General features: G+C 35.5%; 2 protein-coding genes across 7 annotated transcripts; both read left to right on the top strand.

The window, feature by feature from the left end:
* The first annotated feature begins 2,605 nt into the window (after positions 1-2,605).
* On the top strand, positions 2,606-13,141 carry LOC116336926 (solute carrier organic anion transporter family member 4A1). Of its 2 annotated transcripts, XM_031761150.1 has the most exons (12): positions 2,606-2,713; positions 4,287-4,523; positions 6,697-6,879; positions 6,984-7,102; positions 8,192-8,285; positions 8,365-8,436; positions 9,265-9,367; positions 11,054-11,175; positions 11,327-11,359; positions 11,440-12,220; positions 12,458-12,640; positions 12,742-13,141. In XM_031761150.1, the coding sequence occupies exons 1-12, from the start codon at positions 2,641-2,643 to the stop codon at positions 12,935-12,937; spliced, it is 2,196 nt and encodes a 731-aa protein (XP_031617010.1). In that variant the 5' UTR covers positions 2,606-2,640; the 3' UTR covers positions 12,938-13,141. The 2 variants fall into 2 exon arrangements, with proteins under 2 accessions (XP_031617010.1, XP_031617011.1); XM_031761151.1 differs by lacking the exon at positions 2,606-2,713 and having other exon boundaries at positions 3,987-4,523.
* Positions 13,142-13,461: 320 nt separating this feature from the next.
* On the top strand, positions 13,462-15,820 carry LOC116337080 (UDP-N-acetylenolpyruvoylglucosamine reductase-like). 5 transcript variants are annotated; one of them, XM_031761389.1, is made up of 3 exons: positions 13,462-13,599; positions 14,078-14,174; positions 14,393-15,820. In XM_031761389.1, exon 3 carries the CDS (start codon positions 14,401-14,403, stop codon positions 15,436-15,438), a length of 1,038 nt encoding a protein of 345 aa, XP_031617249.1. In that variant the 5' UTR covers positions 13,462-13,599; positions 14,078-14,174; positions 14,393-14,400; the 3' UTR covers positions 15,439-15,820. The 5 variants fall into 5 exon arrangements, with proteins under 5 accessions (XP_031617249.1, XP_031617245.1, XP_031617248.1 ...); XM_031761385.1 differs by having other exon boundaries at positions 14,296-15,820; XM_031761388.1 differs by having other exon boundaries at positions 14,272-15,820.
* The last annotated feature ends 295 nt before the right edge of the window (positions 15,821-16,115 follow it).

Raw genomic sequence — 16,115 nt, 5'->3', positions numbered from 1 at the left:
ATTTTCAATAAATATATTTAAATTATTTATTTATTTTTTTTTTACTAAAACTATAAAACAAAAACACCAATTGCTTTGAAGACGATTAAGATACGAAAGAAATTGTTGTTGTAGTTGATACTTAAATAGATTGAACGATTGTTTCACTAAAACACCTGTGCGTGAACTAAACCGATGAACATTTTGTTTCTAGTTCGAATAACAGTGTTGAGCGTCATTCGTTCCATTTGAGTTTAACCAACTCTCACCAATGAAATCGACGAGCATAAACGAGACAACCACACAATCATTCACATCGAATATCACGTCATAGAAAGCGAGACACCATACACTGATTACCAACACCATTGCAAAATGTGTTAAACTAATCGCACTAAATAATTGCACACACCGTCATTGTGCCAGCTCTTTTGTCGTTGATTTTTTTTTCTTTCTTCCTTCTTTTCTTCTCTCGAATATTATTATTCGGATGTTATTGTTGTTGCGTTTTTGCGCGGGTGCCTTTTTAATTGAATAACTCTCGTTCATATTTGCTAGGTTTATTATTTCCGTGAATACAGTAAAAAAAAGGCCGATTGCATGCGATTCTATTGCACACTTTACAGAGATCTCTCTTTCTCTATAATTTGTTGATGTTTTTATTTTTTGGTTTTATTTTATAGTTTATTTGGCTGAGTTTTGTATTGAAACAAAAGAAATTAGGCAACTGTGCTACCACTGTGGAGATCGTCAATTGATTATATAATCAAGATAAGATATATCCTCAGTAAATAAACAAAACAGCCGGCGATGAATCATGAATTATGTTATGAAGTAAATAAGTCAAAAAGTGACTTGTATATTAAGAATGCGTATATCTTGAATGTAATCGTCTACTTGGATTGATCAGAATCATGCAATTGGAGTAAGTCAGCCCAGATTTTCACAACAAAACTCGGTCTAAAAATCACTCGCTTCAGACACCTTGATAATACAAGAAAAAACAGATTTCGCCCGGATCTTTTTAGAATTTTCGTCGATTTTGTTATATTTTGTGTGACAAATATAGGTGAGGTTATGTTACCACTTTATTTCGAAACTTATTTACCTTGTTTATTATTTTCAAATATTTTGGACATTAAATCGTCTAAACTGAATCGTGAATTTGAGTGACATTACTTATTTATTTTTTTTTTGATTTTTATAAAAATGAATTTCGCTTGCATTTTTACGAGTACCTTAATCCAAGTTTTCCTTATATTTTTTGAAAAAAAAAAAAAAATCGTAAAGATTCGGATCGCTCTGAAAAAAATCGGGCATGCTGAATTTGAAGCAGATTTGAGCATAAATATCTCTTCGTTTATATACGTGCGAAAAAATGAGGTAAAGTTAACATGATCCCATATAATCTCGCTGTCCGTCTTGCATTCCCGAACATTCGATAAGAAAATGTGGGAAAAATCAACTTTATATTGATTTTGATATCCTTTCATTTGAAAATAAGAGAGCCAAAACATTATGTAACACTCTGTCTGTCAACTACTGAAAACTAACCAAAGGAAATTGACAAAGAGCAAGCAAACATAAAAACTTATGAATGAGCTTCGCGATTTAAATCGTCGAATTTCTGAACATCACGCGATCGCAACACATTGGTGTCATTTCAAATAATCTTTGAATGACATTTCAAATTATCTCAAAATCTCAGCGTAGTGTTGTGGTAAATATTTGCATGTGTTCAGCGTAATTTTGCATCATTCATTGCAAATACTATGGTGTTTTTGTTATGAAATATTATACAGTAAAACGATAAACACTGACGTACACAGTATATGCACAATAGTAATAATTTCTCATTCATTACTTAAAGCCCATTAGTATTATTGTTACTATCGGCGGTACATATCAACAATATCCATTACATATTATCGTAATTTTAATGATAAGTCGTGCGCATAACCGAAAATTGCTCGCAGGCATGCAACTATACTTTATCGATATTTGGTGTCAATTTGACGAATATACTGCATCTAGTTCAGTTGCCTCTTTAAATTTAACATTCGCGGCAACCCACACATCAATTCGGTCACATTTACTCTCTTTCTCTTTCTCTCATTCGAGCTTCGTTCACTTTTATCTATGGTTATGTTCGCGTTGAACCTGTACCCTCACGGCATTGCAATCATTCCAATGGTTTTGACTTTATTCGGACAAAAACCCGCATCATTAAAATATGCATTGATGATTCATTGAAGAAATGGTCAACGATTGTGATGCGGTTTACCAATTCAATATGCTGTTTATTTAATATCAACATGCAATTAAAACATGGAAACATACTTATAATTCCTGTTCGGTGATGTATTGATTTTGATATGGAAATTAGTTGAAATACATATAAATAACATTCCAAATTATAAACATCAAAACGTACTTGCGTATACGTAAATCCCAAGGGTCAATGACGATGTTTGGCGAATGGAACTTTTTCGACGACTAATTGCGTGGGCAAAGCCGAAGAAGTTTTTAATTAGTTGCGATCGTACGATTCGTTTTTCCTTGCATTTCATTCGATTGTTCGCGAATCAACACTTGTAGAAAATATGTACTGACACCAATACATAGGATTCGGCCGACGAGTGAACCAATTCACGCACTTGCATGACGTGCGCACGTTTCAGTATCGAAGAATTTTTTTGTCTAAATAAAACTAAAATGTTTTTTTGGCTTGTTTGTGAGTAGAATTCGGTGAATTATAATGAAACAGACAGAACACTTGTGAAGACCAAAACAAGCTCTAACACGGCATTGAAAGTGTATTCGTTGTATTATTTCACCACGTCATCATCGTACGATTTATCACAATCAAAAGCATTACGCAATTCTCTGAGTAATTGTTTACGTTTTTTTCGCTCAGGTGAAATAAACTTTCCAACGACAGACGAACAGTGACGTAAAGGTCAAATGTGCAAAGACAAAAATAATTTTATTATCGTTGTTTGCAAAACGGTTGTTTTATTTCATATTTGTTTCATGCATAGAAATACAACTTTTTTTGTATTTTTCGTCTGTAGTTCAAGTCAATTGAAATGGAGATTTTTTCAGTTTTATATTTTTTTAAAAATCCTCAAGTAAACTTAAGTATTCATTATGTGATATTGTACAAAAGTGTCCATTTGTGGTTAACGGCACATTTTGTTCCATTCGTAAATATGGCATGGAAATTTGTGTGTGTGGTGTCTATAGCTAAAAGTATTGATGTGTGAGGGCAACAAATCTCAATTAATGACAATAACGTTCTTTCGCTTTGACACATAACTTGTGTGTGCTTAACTTACTGCACTTAAACACAATCATCATCCATAAATTGATGAATAATATGTTTGATACGTGATTTTCGGTTAAATGAACTGCTTCACAGCCTACACATTTATTCAATAATTCATTCGATTTACGAATGGGCTTTGGTCGCACATCTATGAATCACAAACAATTCTCTGGGCCAGCAATTGTTTTTTTAAGAGTGCTTTCGCTACAAATCCATTGACATTTGTCGTCATTAACATCAAACCGCCACAATGTCATTGGCGTTATTCAATTAAAGTCCCGGTGTCTGTTCCTCATCAATGCATGTGTGTTTTTTTAACTCTCGTTCGACACGCTCCAAAATAAATCCATCTTCATTTGGTCGCATTAAGATGAGTTTTAACCGGCAATTGAAATAATAGATCGACCTAATGGGTCAAAATTCAAAATATTACCATTTCTTCCTGTATATGTAGCCGATTCTCTCACACCAAAATGTGGAGACATTCATTGTCGCCGTTGAATGAATGCACCGCACGCATATTACGTGTATATGCCTCTTTCTCTTGCTCTCTGTACCGTTTTACTGTTTACGTTTTATTAATTCAAAGGCATGCGCAAAATAAAATATTCGGTCTTTCGATTTAGTTACGCGCTCGTTCTTCACTGAACGTGTTCTTATTATCCCAAGGAATAGGGAATTGGATGGGAAACCGTTTTTAGTTTCTTCTTTTTTTGAAAAACGACGAGCTTCAATTGAAACGCTCCGGAACAAATCCACTCAGTTTGTGATTTGAATCTCAAGCAAACGGTTGCACCTCGATATTTTTTAAAATTCAATTGCCGTTTGGTTGCAAACAGTTTTTTCGTAATAATGTTAAAGTAAATTGTTTTGGAAATAGTGGAAATTTCTGTATCTTTTCTATATATATAAATTATTTCGGGCGAAAGTGATTTTTTTTTTCAAATTCAATTTTAAAACATCGAAAATATGTCTTCAGGTGATTTAGAGGGAGCAAACAGTCCATCATTGTCTAATGGTGACAAATCAAATGGTGGCACCTTTTCCGATTGTGATCAAACCGATGAGAATTTAATAAGCAGCCCAACGGTTAGTGATTCAATAAAAAGTGATCGAAAAACATTCGGATGGTTTGGTTATCAACCAAAATGCCTACAACATTTACTCTCGGCGAAATGGGCGCTGTTTTGGATGTGCTGGGCGGGTGCACTGCAGGGTTTGTTATTAAAAATATTTCATGATTTGCGGAGACTGCTTCCCAGAGCAATATATGTAAGCAGGAGCTCTCTGAGGAACCAAGAGAGAGCACTGAAGAGCAACATATTAAAAGTAAAAAAAAATAATTAAAATTGATAATATTGTGGTCCTCTGGCTCCACCTCACATGAATTGCTCTGAGAAACAGTCTCCAATAATTTGTAAATTTCCAAAAGACGTTTTTATTATAATATGTGACTAAAGAAAACATTTCAACGGTTCTTTACTTTTGCCGTCTCAATTTCGATTTCATACATCGAGAGTGAGAAAAATTAAGTCAGGTATTTATGTTCAAAAAAGTTGTTTATGTGTGATCTCAGAATTAAAATTCATGTTAACTACTAATGATGTGCCCAGTCACGTCAGAATAATATTCTCAAAAGCATTGAAAAATTCCGAATGAAGATCCGGCCAAACAAAAGATCTGATTATTCATTCGAGACAAGCCCGTCAATTTGCTTTCATCTAAAAAAAAAAACTACTATCGTCATCTTGATGAAAAATATGAAATAAATAGTTGTGCTCACGCAATCGCTGAACAGATTAATTATGATCCTGTCTCCATTCAAATGCATTTATTTTCAAAAGAATCGGTTTTTGTTTCAAAAGTAATAGAATGACGAGAAAAAAAATTTGTCAAAGTACATTTCTATGTAAAACATTCATGCATGAAGGCTTGCCAAGTGATGCGTGAAAAATCTAATAGTTCCATTAAAGTTACATTTTTTTTACATTATTCAATACAAATAATATAGATTTATTGGATTTGAAATGAAAATTCACGCAACACATGCAATCTACTTTCAAACATGAAAAATGGTTGCTTCTATTGGCGTTCCACACATAACACACCAAAATGAGAAAAAAAAGGAATAGCGGTCACTGTTGCAATCATAAATAATGTGCATTTGACACATTGCCATTCCGATAACCTACAGAGAAAGCACACCTTTCGAACACCGTGCACCGGATGGACTTTAATTGAAAAACTACATATATAAGGTGTTTTCGGAATGAAAAATGAAAAGAAAAGCGATGAAAAGTGTCCACCGTCGGAAATTGAAAACTCAAATATAGAATAAATTAGAAATTGTCATTACGGTAAAAAGCAATTTCAAGTTCAAGGTGTATGGCTTGACGTGAGTATGTGTGACCTTTTCTTTTGTGGCCATTGTACTCCATGAACGGAAACATTGATAAAGACCATTTATCGACATTGTATACAATGGTATTATCAACACACACATATATATACAATAATAAATCATCGATTTTTGGTGTTCAATTCATTCGATGCACTTATGCAAATATGCAATTGTACGCTGCTGAAGAGCGTACTTCCCACCCTCATTCTCATTTCGAAATGCCAAACCCACTCGATTTCGACAATTTTATGACAAACGGTCATTTGATACTTGTTTCATAATCAAGTGCACAAGGAGATGAATGGTACAATTATCACAGAATTATTTATGCTATCTTCAGACAAACATATAGCAAAATACAATTACGAATCACGAAACTCAAACCCCAACAAAGCATATCGCATGAGTCACATGGATTTGTTTAACAAAATATCGTTTAAACGGTCGTTTTGCCGTTGGCTATGTTATTTAATGCATGCGATAGAATCTAGCATTTGGCAGTGCTGTCGGTGCAAAGGACTCGGAACAAGACAGAAAAGGAAAAAGTTAAACTACTACTGATAAAAATCCCAACTTACTGAAAATAAGATGAAAAATAGATGCATTTTCGAGTATGGAATTGAGACGTCAAATTATAAACATGACACAGAATGGAGGGGGTGGGTGAAATGAATCAGTTTGTTTACTATTTTCGTGCTACAGTACATATTGTCTAATGTTATCAAACAAAGAAAAAAAAACCACTGGCAACATAATTTATCCCTCGATATCTGTGAATGTCAATCATGTCATTTGCCTTGGATGTGTGGTTAGTTATGCGATTCATATCAAGCATACTCTATTCACATTGCTTTGTTTTGTAATTTCATGTTTTAGATTGTTCAATGAAATTTGCGCGATAAGACAGAGTTTAACGGAGGAACAGAAAAAAAATTTTTTTTTGCTCACCAGAAAAGGTCATTTTCCATTGTTATTCTTTTTTTTATAGGGTTACTCGTTAACGGATGCATCAATGTTGTAATCACGACCATCGAGAAACGTTATGGTCTACGTTCGTCACAAACAGGTTTAGTTGCAAGTGGCTATGACATAGCATCGTTCGTTTGTTTGGTTCCGGTTACATATTTTGGCGGCAGAAAAAATGCATCAAAACCAAAATGGATTGGATTGGGTATGAATTGGAGTTGGCATCAATTGAATGATAATAATAAATAACGATTAGTACAATAATACTCCAATTCCGAATGAATTGAAAATAATATTTATTGTTTATAGGTATGATAATGATGGGACTGGGTTCAATGGTCTTTTCATTACCACATTTTTTGGTCGGTTCATATAGAGCAACAAGTGTCGAAACTAACGTTTGTCTCACCGAAGCCAATGTAAATACGGTGAGTTTATTTGCTTTTCTTCATAGAGATCCCCAACGTTGATATGTTGTGAGTTATCACGAGTCAGTAGAAAAATAACAAGGAAAGAACAAAAAAAACCAACATCAAACTGCTGAGCGAACAAAAACCCAGTATCGACTATGATTTCTTTTGAATATTTCTATTTATTGACTGACGTGAACAAGGATGGCATATCGAAGTTCAAAGTGACAAAAGATTGAGTTTAAAATAACAACACTTTGGATAAAAGTCTTTCAAACTGAGTGCTGTTCAATGATGGGTAGGAGAGCACTTGAAGATGCAGTGATAGTTTTTCTGCCAAAGCGAGAAAAAATCGATTACCTTGAATTCAATAATAATAACGAAAAAAAAATTGGCGACAAATACGCTTTCCCTTCATGCTCAGCACAAGCACATACAATACATGTGTCAGGGTGAAGAAATTGAAATTGACGGGGCCACAATATGAGTGAATAGAATTTATTAAGCACATAGTCGATTTACGGTTAAACGTGCATTGTTTGTGACTCATGACGCCGGATACTTTTTTTGTTCGTTCGTTCTCCAAGCAACATTGTAAAATGCATTCTACCCACACTTTTATCAATCTCTTCCAAAAACTCTTGCCCGAACGTTCAACAAAAGAAAACAATATGAGGCGTTGATTTAAAAAAATAAACATTTCACCCGATTTCTTTTTATCATCATTTCGGTGTTGATTGAATACACTTCATCCTGTTTGGCTGTGTTGCCATCAAATTTCATTAAATGAAATACTTATGATTTAGCACTGAATTTTCCAGCATTTTTTTTTTTTTTGGTGGGTGGAGAAGAAGAGCGATGATATTAAATTTGATGCGACACAATTCAATTTCTTCCTGAAACGAAAGCAAATTGAGCCATAGAAACGGGTGCGCATTTCTTTCCATTTATACGAATTCACAAGGAATCAAACAACCAATTCAACGTGAAATTGGGTATTTAATTTCGACTCAAATTTCGCTCGCTACTATGTGACCATTAACCTTTCGATACACTAAATATATTTATTTACATGAAAGAATTTTTAAAAAAATTGCTGTTCTATAGACGTGCACAGATAAATTGATAAACGCCAACGATGATCTGTCATGGAATGTTTGGTTTTTTTTCTTGGCTCAACTTTTGCACGGTGCTGGCGCAGGTATTTATTTTACAATATTGACGTTGTTGGTGATTCTTTTGACCAAAAAAAATTATTTTTATTCGGTTTTTTTTTTCAGCGCCACTTTTTACACTTGGCGTTACCTTTATCGATGAAAATGTCTCAAAGAAAATGTCATCAGTGTATTTGGGTGAGTAGCAAACCATAAACTGTTTCGCAGAGCAAAATGTGTGACGAGGAGTGCTCCTAGAAGCCATTTTTTTAAATTTTCCTTTTTTCAACTCTGCTCCTCACATTTATTGCTCTTTTTTGTCTTTGTGGCGAACAGAAACAGTTACAAATTCAGCATTGTCGTTCTACATATTTTTTACCCCATTCGTCTCATTAATGCGTAGGCACATTTCTATGCGAAATCGATTTCAAATTGAATTTATTTGTTTACTTATGGAAAGCCTTAAAATTTCGTGTATATCGCTACATCGCAAACAATAGACCCGATCAGCAATTATTATCTTTATTATATTTACAAAACGACAAAGACAATGTGCAATTTCTTTCCTTTCACTAGAAAAAATACGCGCACATCCGTCCTTCTTTTTCCTTCCACATAATTTATATTGCGTTTTGTGCGCGTCGGAGGGTTCGAGCTATAAGCGGAAATAAATCATATAATGTTTACAAAGCAATTGTGTTTAATTGGTTAAGTGGGCGAGAAAGAGAAGTACCGAATGAATTTCCGTGGAAAACGCACATTTACTTTCGTTCACATGAGCAAACATGCTCCATAGTTCTTCGACCTCGTTTTTATTGTTCATTTTCCTTGGAAAATATGCAAAAATATCTAATAATTTATTCTATTTGTGGAGCATTTCTGTTGGGTTAATATGCGTTTCTTGCTATGAAAATCGAAATGATTTATTTGCACATTTGGTTGATGTAGTATGGTGAAGCTGAAGCCCAAACATCCGATTTATAAATCATAACGGATCTACTATATTTGAAATATATTTATTTTCAGGTATTTATTACACTATGACAATAATTGGTCCTGCTGTGGGTTATGTTGTTGGCGGACAACTATTGCAAATATACACCGATTTCTTGACAGTGGATCCTTTGACGTAAGAAAATCATTTTTATTTATTTCTACCTAAGCTCCAGTTTATCCACCTTCCGGAGATAAATAAAGTAGCATTAAGAGTATTCTACATGTACATTGTACATGCATAGAGAGAGAGAAGAGAGAGAGGACTATATGATTAGAACCGTAGTGTATATATATTTTTTTTATTATTTAGAACGGTGTCGTTGCTAACTTATGAATGCGATAGGCTAAATGACAAAAATCTGATAAGCAGCACATTTTATTGGCTTCGGTCTCTCTCCCCCTTCGTAAATACTGAAAGAAGCAACAGCAATGCGTTTTTGTGGTTATTCTTTTTTTACAAAGAAGAAACGAAACATCAACAAAAATTCGTCTTCTAAGTCATTCCGTGCAATTACATGGTTATGATGTGTCGACCGACAAAATTGAATTTTATACCATATTAAATGAACGTCACTGAGCTTAGATTGGGTGTTGCTAAACGCATTCCAAAACAATAATAAGAAAAATGGTTCGGAATTTATTTCACTGCGGGGAAACATTTATGTAATGTTCACGACATTTTCACTTGACGGTAGTAGTATATTCGGTGGCGCGGCTGTGACATGATTATTATTAAATCGTTTCCGAAATGCATACCTTCGCCACTTTTTCGGAGCAGAAACAGCATCACCACCTTTTTGGAGCAGAAACAGCAGCAATATCAACGATAACAGTGGTAGCGAAAAAAAATGATGTTAGTCATTTGCGTCGGAAATGCTGCGATGTAATTGGCTTTATAAATATTGTTGACACGGTGAGGAAAGCCAATTTTCTCTCACTCCGTCTCTGGTGTGCTGTTTTTTTTTCTTCGTACAAATTTTCATTTCTCTTCTCCGCTTGCCTCGCATAACCCACCGCCGAATGTCACTGTGTGTGAATCGACTTTCTTCCGATGTTCAGCGGGTAAATTGTAATATCAAAAAAATATTTTCACTGCTCAAAAAATATGATGACGGATTTTTCATAATGTTCGCGCTTGCTTTTTCGTACTTTCTTTTGCTTTCTTCTGCTGTTCTCGAAATAAACGACAATTTACAAGTTGTTTGTTTGTTGATGATCTAGAGCTGCTCACACCACTATGGAGAAACACAAAGTGCACAGTAAAAACAAACGATAAGCACTTTTCGCTTGAGCCATGGCAACAAATAGCATATCCGCGAAGCTTATTCAGAGACATCATCAATTCATTATATTAAAAACATTGAGTTGTGTGCAAGTTCACTGTTATGTTGTATCAACGTAACGATATGTATGATGCTGTTGCTTTAACCGAGAAATAGAATGTGAAACGGAATCCGGTTTCAGGTGTATATTCGGATGGCGAACAAAAAAAGATTGTGACAAACGATTTTCGAGAGTAGTTAAAAAGCCAAATGTTGTGATATCGTGATCAACAGAGCGGATTAATAATGTGCATTTTGCAATGGATGCAACTTTTAAGTCATGCAAACATAATCCTTTTAACAATGTTCTCTTGGCCACCCTTCTTTACCATCTGTTCAACGGATAGGAAATTATTTTCCCATACTCCTTCTCTCTAGCACACACACACACACCGTACACAAATCTTCGTATGGCACAAACAGTTTTGGCGGAAAATGATTCATGAGTTGAACATTGAATAAATATTTTATTACATTTTCATACCTTCTACTGACAGATTCGGATTGACACCCAATAGTAAGGTCTGGATAGGTGCTTGGTGGATTGGATTCGTGTTTATTGCATTAATTTGTTTACTTTTAAGTATACCGATTCTCGCTTATCCATCTTCGTTGCCAGGTAACGTCACAAAACCGAAAATACCGTGACAACAGTTTTGATTATTACCATAACAATCGCTCATGCTCCCAAAAAGCTAACAATACATTATCCCTTGTTTCATTCGTCACATTTCTCTCTCTCTCTCATCCTTTTTCCCTTTTGCACATAGGTTCGGAGAAGTTGCAACAAGTTAAAGTTTCAGGTTTGTTATCATCAAATATTTAGCAAACAAGTTTAAAAATAGCAGGTTCTCAATCTGTGTTAATTTGATGTAATTTTCAGAAGCGCACAATGGCAGCACCCCAAAACAATATTCAAAACTACGTGAAATGCACAAAGCCATATTCGCTCTATTACAAAATCCAACGCTTTTCTTCTTAAATTTAGCCGGAGCCAGCGAAGGGTTGATAATTGCAGGATTCGCGGCATTTTTGCCGAAGCAAATTGAAAATCAATTCAGTGTGACAGCCATTTCGGCTGCTTTAGTTATGGGACTGATTACCGTACCGGCTGGCGGTGGTGGCACATTTTTTGGCGGCTACTTGGTGAAAAAGTTCAATTTGGCTTGTTCGGGAATCATTAAAATGTGTCTAATATCAACGGCGATTGCAACATGTTTTACCGTTTGTTTTTTTATTTCGTGCCCAAATATGCATTTTGCCGGAATAACTGGACCGTATCGAACTCAAGTGGAAACGTATGAAACAAATACAATTCGACCACCACAACATTTTGCCAAACAATTTCATCTGGAAAGTGAATGTAATAGCATGTGCAAATGCAGTCGATCTCATTATGATCCAGTTTGTGGTGTCGATGGAATTATGTATTACTCACCTTGCCATGCAGGATGTTTCAAAGAACTGAATATGGACAATTCCAAAGTTTATCTCGATTGTGAGTGCATTTCGGTACCGAATAAAACACAAGACCGTGGCTATGATGCAATTAATACCATGTGCAATACAAAGTGTAACAATCTGTGGTATTTTGTGAGTTTGTGCTTTTTCGTCATGTTTTTCACATTTCTCAGCACAATGCCAGCGCTATCCGGTACATTAAGGTGAACTTTTTGGATGTTTGTATCAGAGACTGTTTCTCAGGGCAATACATGCGAGGAGGAGTGTTCTGAGCTATTAATATTTTGCTCCTCAGAGCTCTTCTTCTTAGATATACTCCTCTAAGAAACCGTCTCCGGTTTATATAAAAGTAAATTGAAATTTTGACCAGTCGAATCGGAGCAGGAGAACTTTTGCTTGATAAATTCATTTTCTATTTTTTTCTCATTAAAAAAATCTAGATGCGTCCACAGCGAACAGCGTTCATTTGCGTTGGGAATTCAATGGATTGTGGTTCGTGTTTTGGGAACCATTCCAGCTCCGATGATTTTCGGTTCGTTGATCGATGATTCGTGTATTTTATGGCAAGAGTCATGCAATGAGGCCGGTGCATGTCTTGTGTACGATAACAGTAGCTTGAGCAGGTTTATTATTATCATACAACTATCATCAATATATATTTAGCAAACAAGTTAAAAAAATAGCATGTACTCAATCTCTGTTGATTTAATTTTTTTAATTCCAGATACATGTTATATCTCGCTCTTACGGCCAAACTTTGTTCCACTATTTTCTTCTTTGGTGCTTGGATGAGTTACATTCCGCCAAAGCATATTCAACAAAATGACCAAGAATCGAACGAAAACACTCAAGACGAAGCAGAACATGAAGTTATTATTTACAACAATAACCGATCAAACCCAATCGATGACAATGTTTAAACAGCATTCCATAAAAAACTACTCCCTTTTGTTTTGAATTAGATATTAAGAATTTTGATACAATTCACATTTTACTCAGTGCATTCATTCCTCGTTTTATACGCCAAATAGACTTTGATGAGAAAATATACGTAACATTTCATCCAATTTGTAAATTTACATCTCGTACGTACCATTAAGTTTCAATTTACAAACGAATCATAATAAATTAAAAATGAAAATTTTCATTCCAAAAAATCGTGTTTAAATGCATAAAGTTGAAAAATGTAGAACACACAAAAATTCCCGTTAAATTCAAGTTTATCAATGATAAATAGTTTACGGCAACGGGCAACAGATGGCAGTAGCTCTGAGCTTATCAATAATAAAAAATTGAATTTTGTTCAAGAAAGTGTATTCGATTGGTTGGGATGTATTTGTCTATTGCATATGATATGACGTTTCAGAAATAATCTGTATCATCGAATGTATGGATACAAGCACAAAATTCATGTTCGTACGAGTTAGTTCATTAACAGAGAGTCACACAACAAGAAGCACAATACAGATTGTTTCGTTCCTTATGCGAACCATTTTAAGTGAAACAAACAAAAGAAAAAGACATATTTTAAAAGCAAAAAAGAGTATTTAGAGCAGCAACAACAACAACAACAACAACAGCGGTAACTTATAGTTTTGGCGGTAAAAATAAGATTTTTCGTTCAAATTCGATTTTTGTGGCATCAAGAAATAAGCTAAAAGAGAAATTGTCCGAAACTTAATGGAAAATCGTAAAAATAAATGAGTCAAAGTCTGAACATATTGCCGAGCAAAATAGCAACAACTGCACTAGATAAAAAAAGTGAAACCATGAACTATGTTATTGAATTCATAATTAAAATTGACCACGAATTTAATCTATACACACAAAGTATATGAGAATGGTCGATTTTATTGATTTTTTTTTCTATTCTCGTTCTTGTTCCTTTGCCAAAGCGAAATTCATTTTCAAAGCAAACTGTCGCTTTTCATAGTGAAAATGCTGTGCATGTTACTTGTTGTATGTGTGCGTTAATTTGACTCAGGCAAAGGTCGATATAAAAAAACCAGTTTCTTGCGCTCTATCTTTCTCTTTTCTTTCTCTTTTCTTTCTCTTTGAAGCGTCATCAATTACGCCAGTGAAAATCGTATGACCGCCTTTGTTGTCTGCTTCCATCATTCAACAAAAGCTCATGCTCAACATTTTTCACAAAAATCGGTAAGATTTTCCATGATAACTCATCTGATCTGCTCGTTAATTAGACTATCACAATATGTTCACGAAAGATGTAGCACTCAACTATTTGAATGTCAAGACTTCTATCCTGTATCTCATTCAGGTTAATTAATTAAGCATAACCAAATCTCTCTTTGCTGCTTTGGGCGGAAAATCCTCAACTCCTTTCTGGCGCATCGGACACTTTTTAATCCGTAAAGACCGTATCATGTCCCGCCAGAAATATTCATTGAAACCCTGGAATTCCTTCGGTATTGCGGCTTATGCCAACAGAATTAGCATGGTAGATAGCGTAGAAGTACTTTGCCAGTGCTGGCAGCAAAGTGCTCAGCAAAATGAGCCGGTACTGCTGTTGGGCGAAGGGAGTAACGTATTATTTCTGCAGGACTTTGATGGACATGTGCTGATAAATCGTATTAAAGGCATCAGTATTACTGAGAGAGCAAACGCATGGTCATTGCACGTCGGTGCCGGTGAGAACTGGCATCAACTGGTGGAAACCACTCTGAATAGGGGAATCGCTGGCCTGGAGAACCTGGCGTTAATCCCGGGCTGTGCTGGCTCAGCGCCGATTCAAAACATCGGTGCCTACGGCGTTGAGCTGGAACAGGTATGTGAGTATGTAGATATCGTCTATCTCCCTGATGGCACGGGCCAACGTTTAAACGTAGCTGAGTGTCAGTTTGGCTATCGCAACAGCGTGTTTAAAAATCACTACCGTGATGGCTATGCCATTATTGCAGTGGGATTAAGTCTGAAGAAAAACTGGCAGCCAGTACTGAGCTACGGTGATTTGCGCAATCTTGACCCACAGACGGTCACACCGCGACAGGTGTTTGATGCCGTTTGTCGAATGCGCCATAGCAAACTGCCCGATCCTAAAATCAACGGTAATGCGGGCAGTTTCTTCAAAAATCCGCTGGTAAGTGCTACTGTCGCCACGGAACTGAGCATACAGTATCCCGATATGCCACAATACCTACAGGAATGTGGTGATGTGAAGCTGGCCGCTGGCTGGCTGATCGATTGCTGTTCACTGAAAGGATTCCGCCTTGGTGGAGCTGCGGTGCATAAACAGCAGGCGCTGGTGCTGATTAACGCTGGAGCTGCCAGTGGACAGGATATCGTTATTCTGGCGCGTATCGTTCGTCAGCGCGTAGCGGAAAAATTCAATGTATGGCTGGAACCTGAAGTACGCTTTATCGCCGCTCACGGTGAAACGGATGCTGTAGGGGTTATTGAATGAATGACAACACTTTACCGTTAAAGCTGGCCGGGATTTTGGCGGACGGTGAGTTCCATTCTGGTGAGCAACTTGGCAAACAACTGGACATGTACCGAATTCTACCGTAAAATAAATGCTAAATAAGTTTTTTCTCGTGCCAAGAACCCCCAAATACCAGTTTTTATAGCAATCGAATGTAAAACAAATTTACTGCAAAATATCATTACAAAAGTTGAAAGAACTCAATAAATCAAACCAATTTCTAAAAACGTTGACTTTGTCAAGTCTGAATTATGTAAGATCAGTAGTCTAAGTGGCGACCAATAAAGTAAAAGTCTAGCTCATTGCAGTTGGTTAATAAGAAATTAAAACATATATATTTGACAACGTTGTTTGCATAAGTATACACACACGGAAATAATGTATAGATAATTGGTAGAAATAATTTTTTTTCTTAAATCTATACAAAAGTTTAGATATCTCAATAAAAAATTAAAAATTATTTTTTATTAAAAAAATTTTTTTTCAATGTCAATAAATATTGCGATACATATTTATCAACGAGCGCCAAAATACATCATTCAATACAGCCTTTTCTCTTCACAAGAAAGAACAACAACAATTAAATGGCTACACTCGAACGGCGACTATAGAGGATGCGACCACTACTTATGCAAACAACGTGACTTGTTACATTG

The sequence above is a fragment of the Contarinia nasturtii genome, unplaced genomic scaffold, assembly GCF_009176525.2.
Source record: "Contarinia nasturtii isolate CC-2019 unplaced genomic scaffold, AAFC_CNas_1.1 Cnas_scaffold_220, whole genome shotgun sequence".
Taxonomy (NCBI): domain Eukaryota; kingdom Metazoa; phylum Arthropoda; class Insecta; order Diptera; family Cecidomyiidae; genus Contarinia; species Contarinia nasturtii.
This window is presented reverse-complemented; position numbering and strand designations above follow the sequence as displayed.

What these genes read in the sequence shown, in the direction of transcription:
- LOC116337080 (XM_031761389.1), top strand. Translation starts at nt 14,401, where the DNA reads ATGTCCCGCCAGAAATATTCATTGAAACCCTGGAATTCCTTCGGTATT.
- LOC116336926 (XM_031761150.1), top strand. Translation starts at nt 2,641, where the DNA reads ATGACGTGCGCACGTTTCAGTATCGAAGAATTTTTTTGTCTAAATAAA. An exon ending in TTTGCACGGTGCTGGCGCAG is followed by an intron (nt 8,286 to 8,364) that starts GTATTTATTTTA and finishes TTTTTTTTTCAG; the next exon opens with CGCCACTTTTTACACTTGGC. An exon ending in AATGTCATCAGTGTATTTGG is followed by an intron (nt 8,437 to 9,264) that starts GTGAGTAGCAAA and finishes ATTTATTTTCAG; the next exon opens with GTATTTATTACACTATGACA.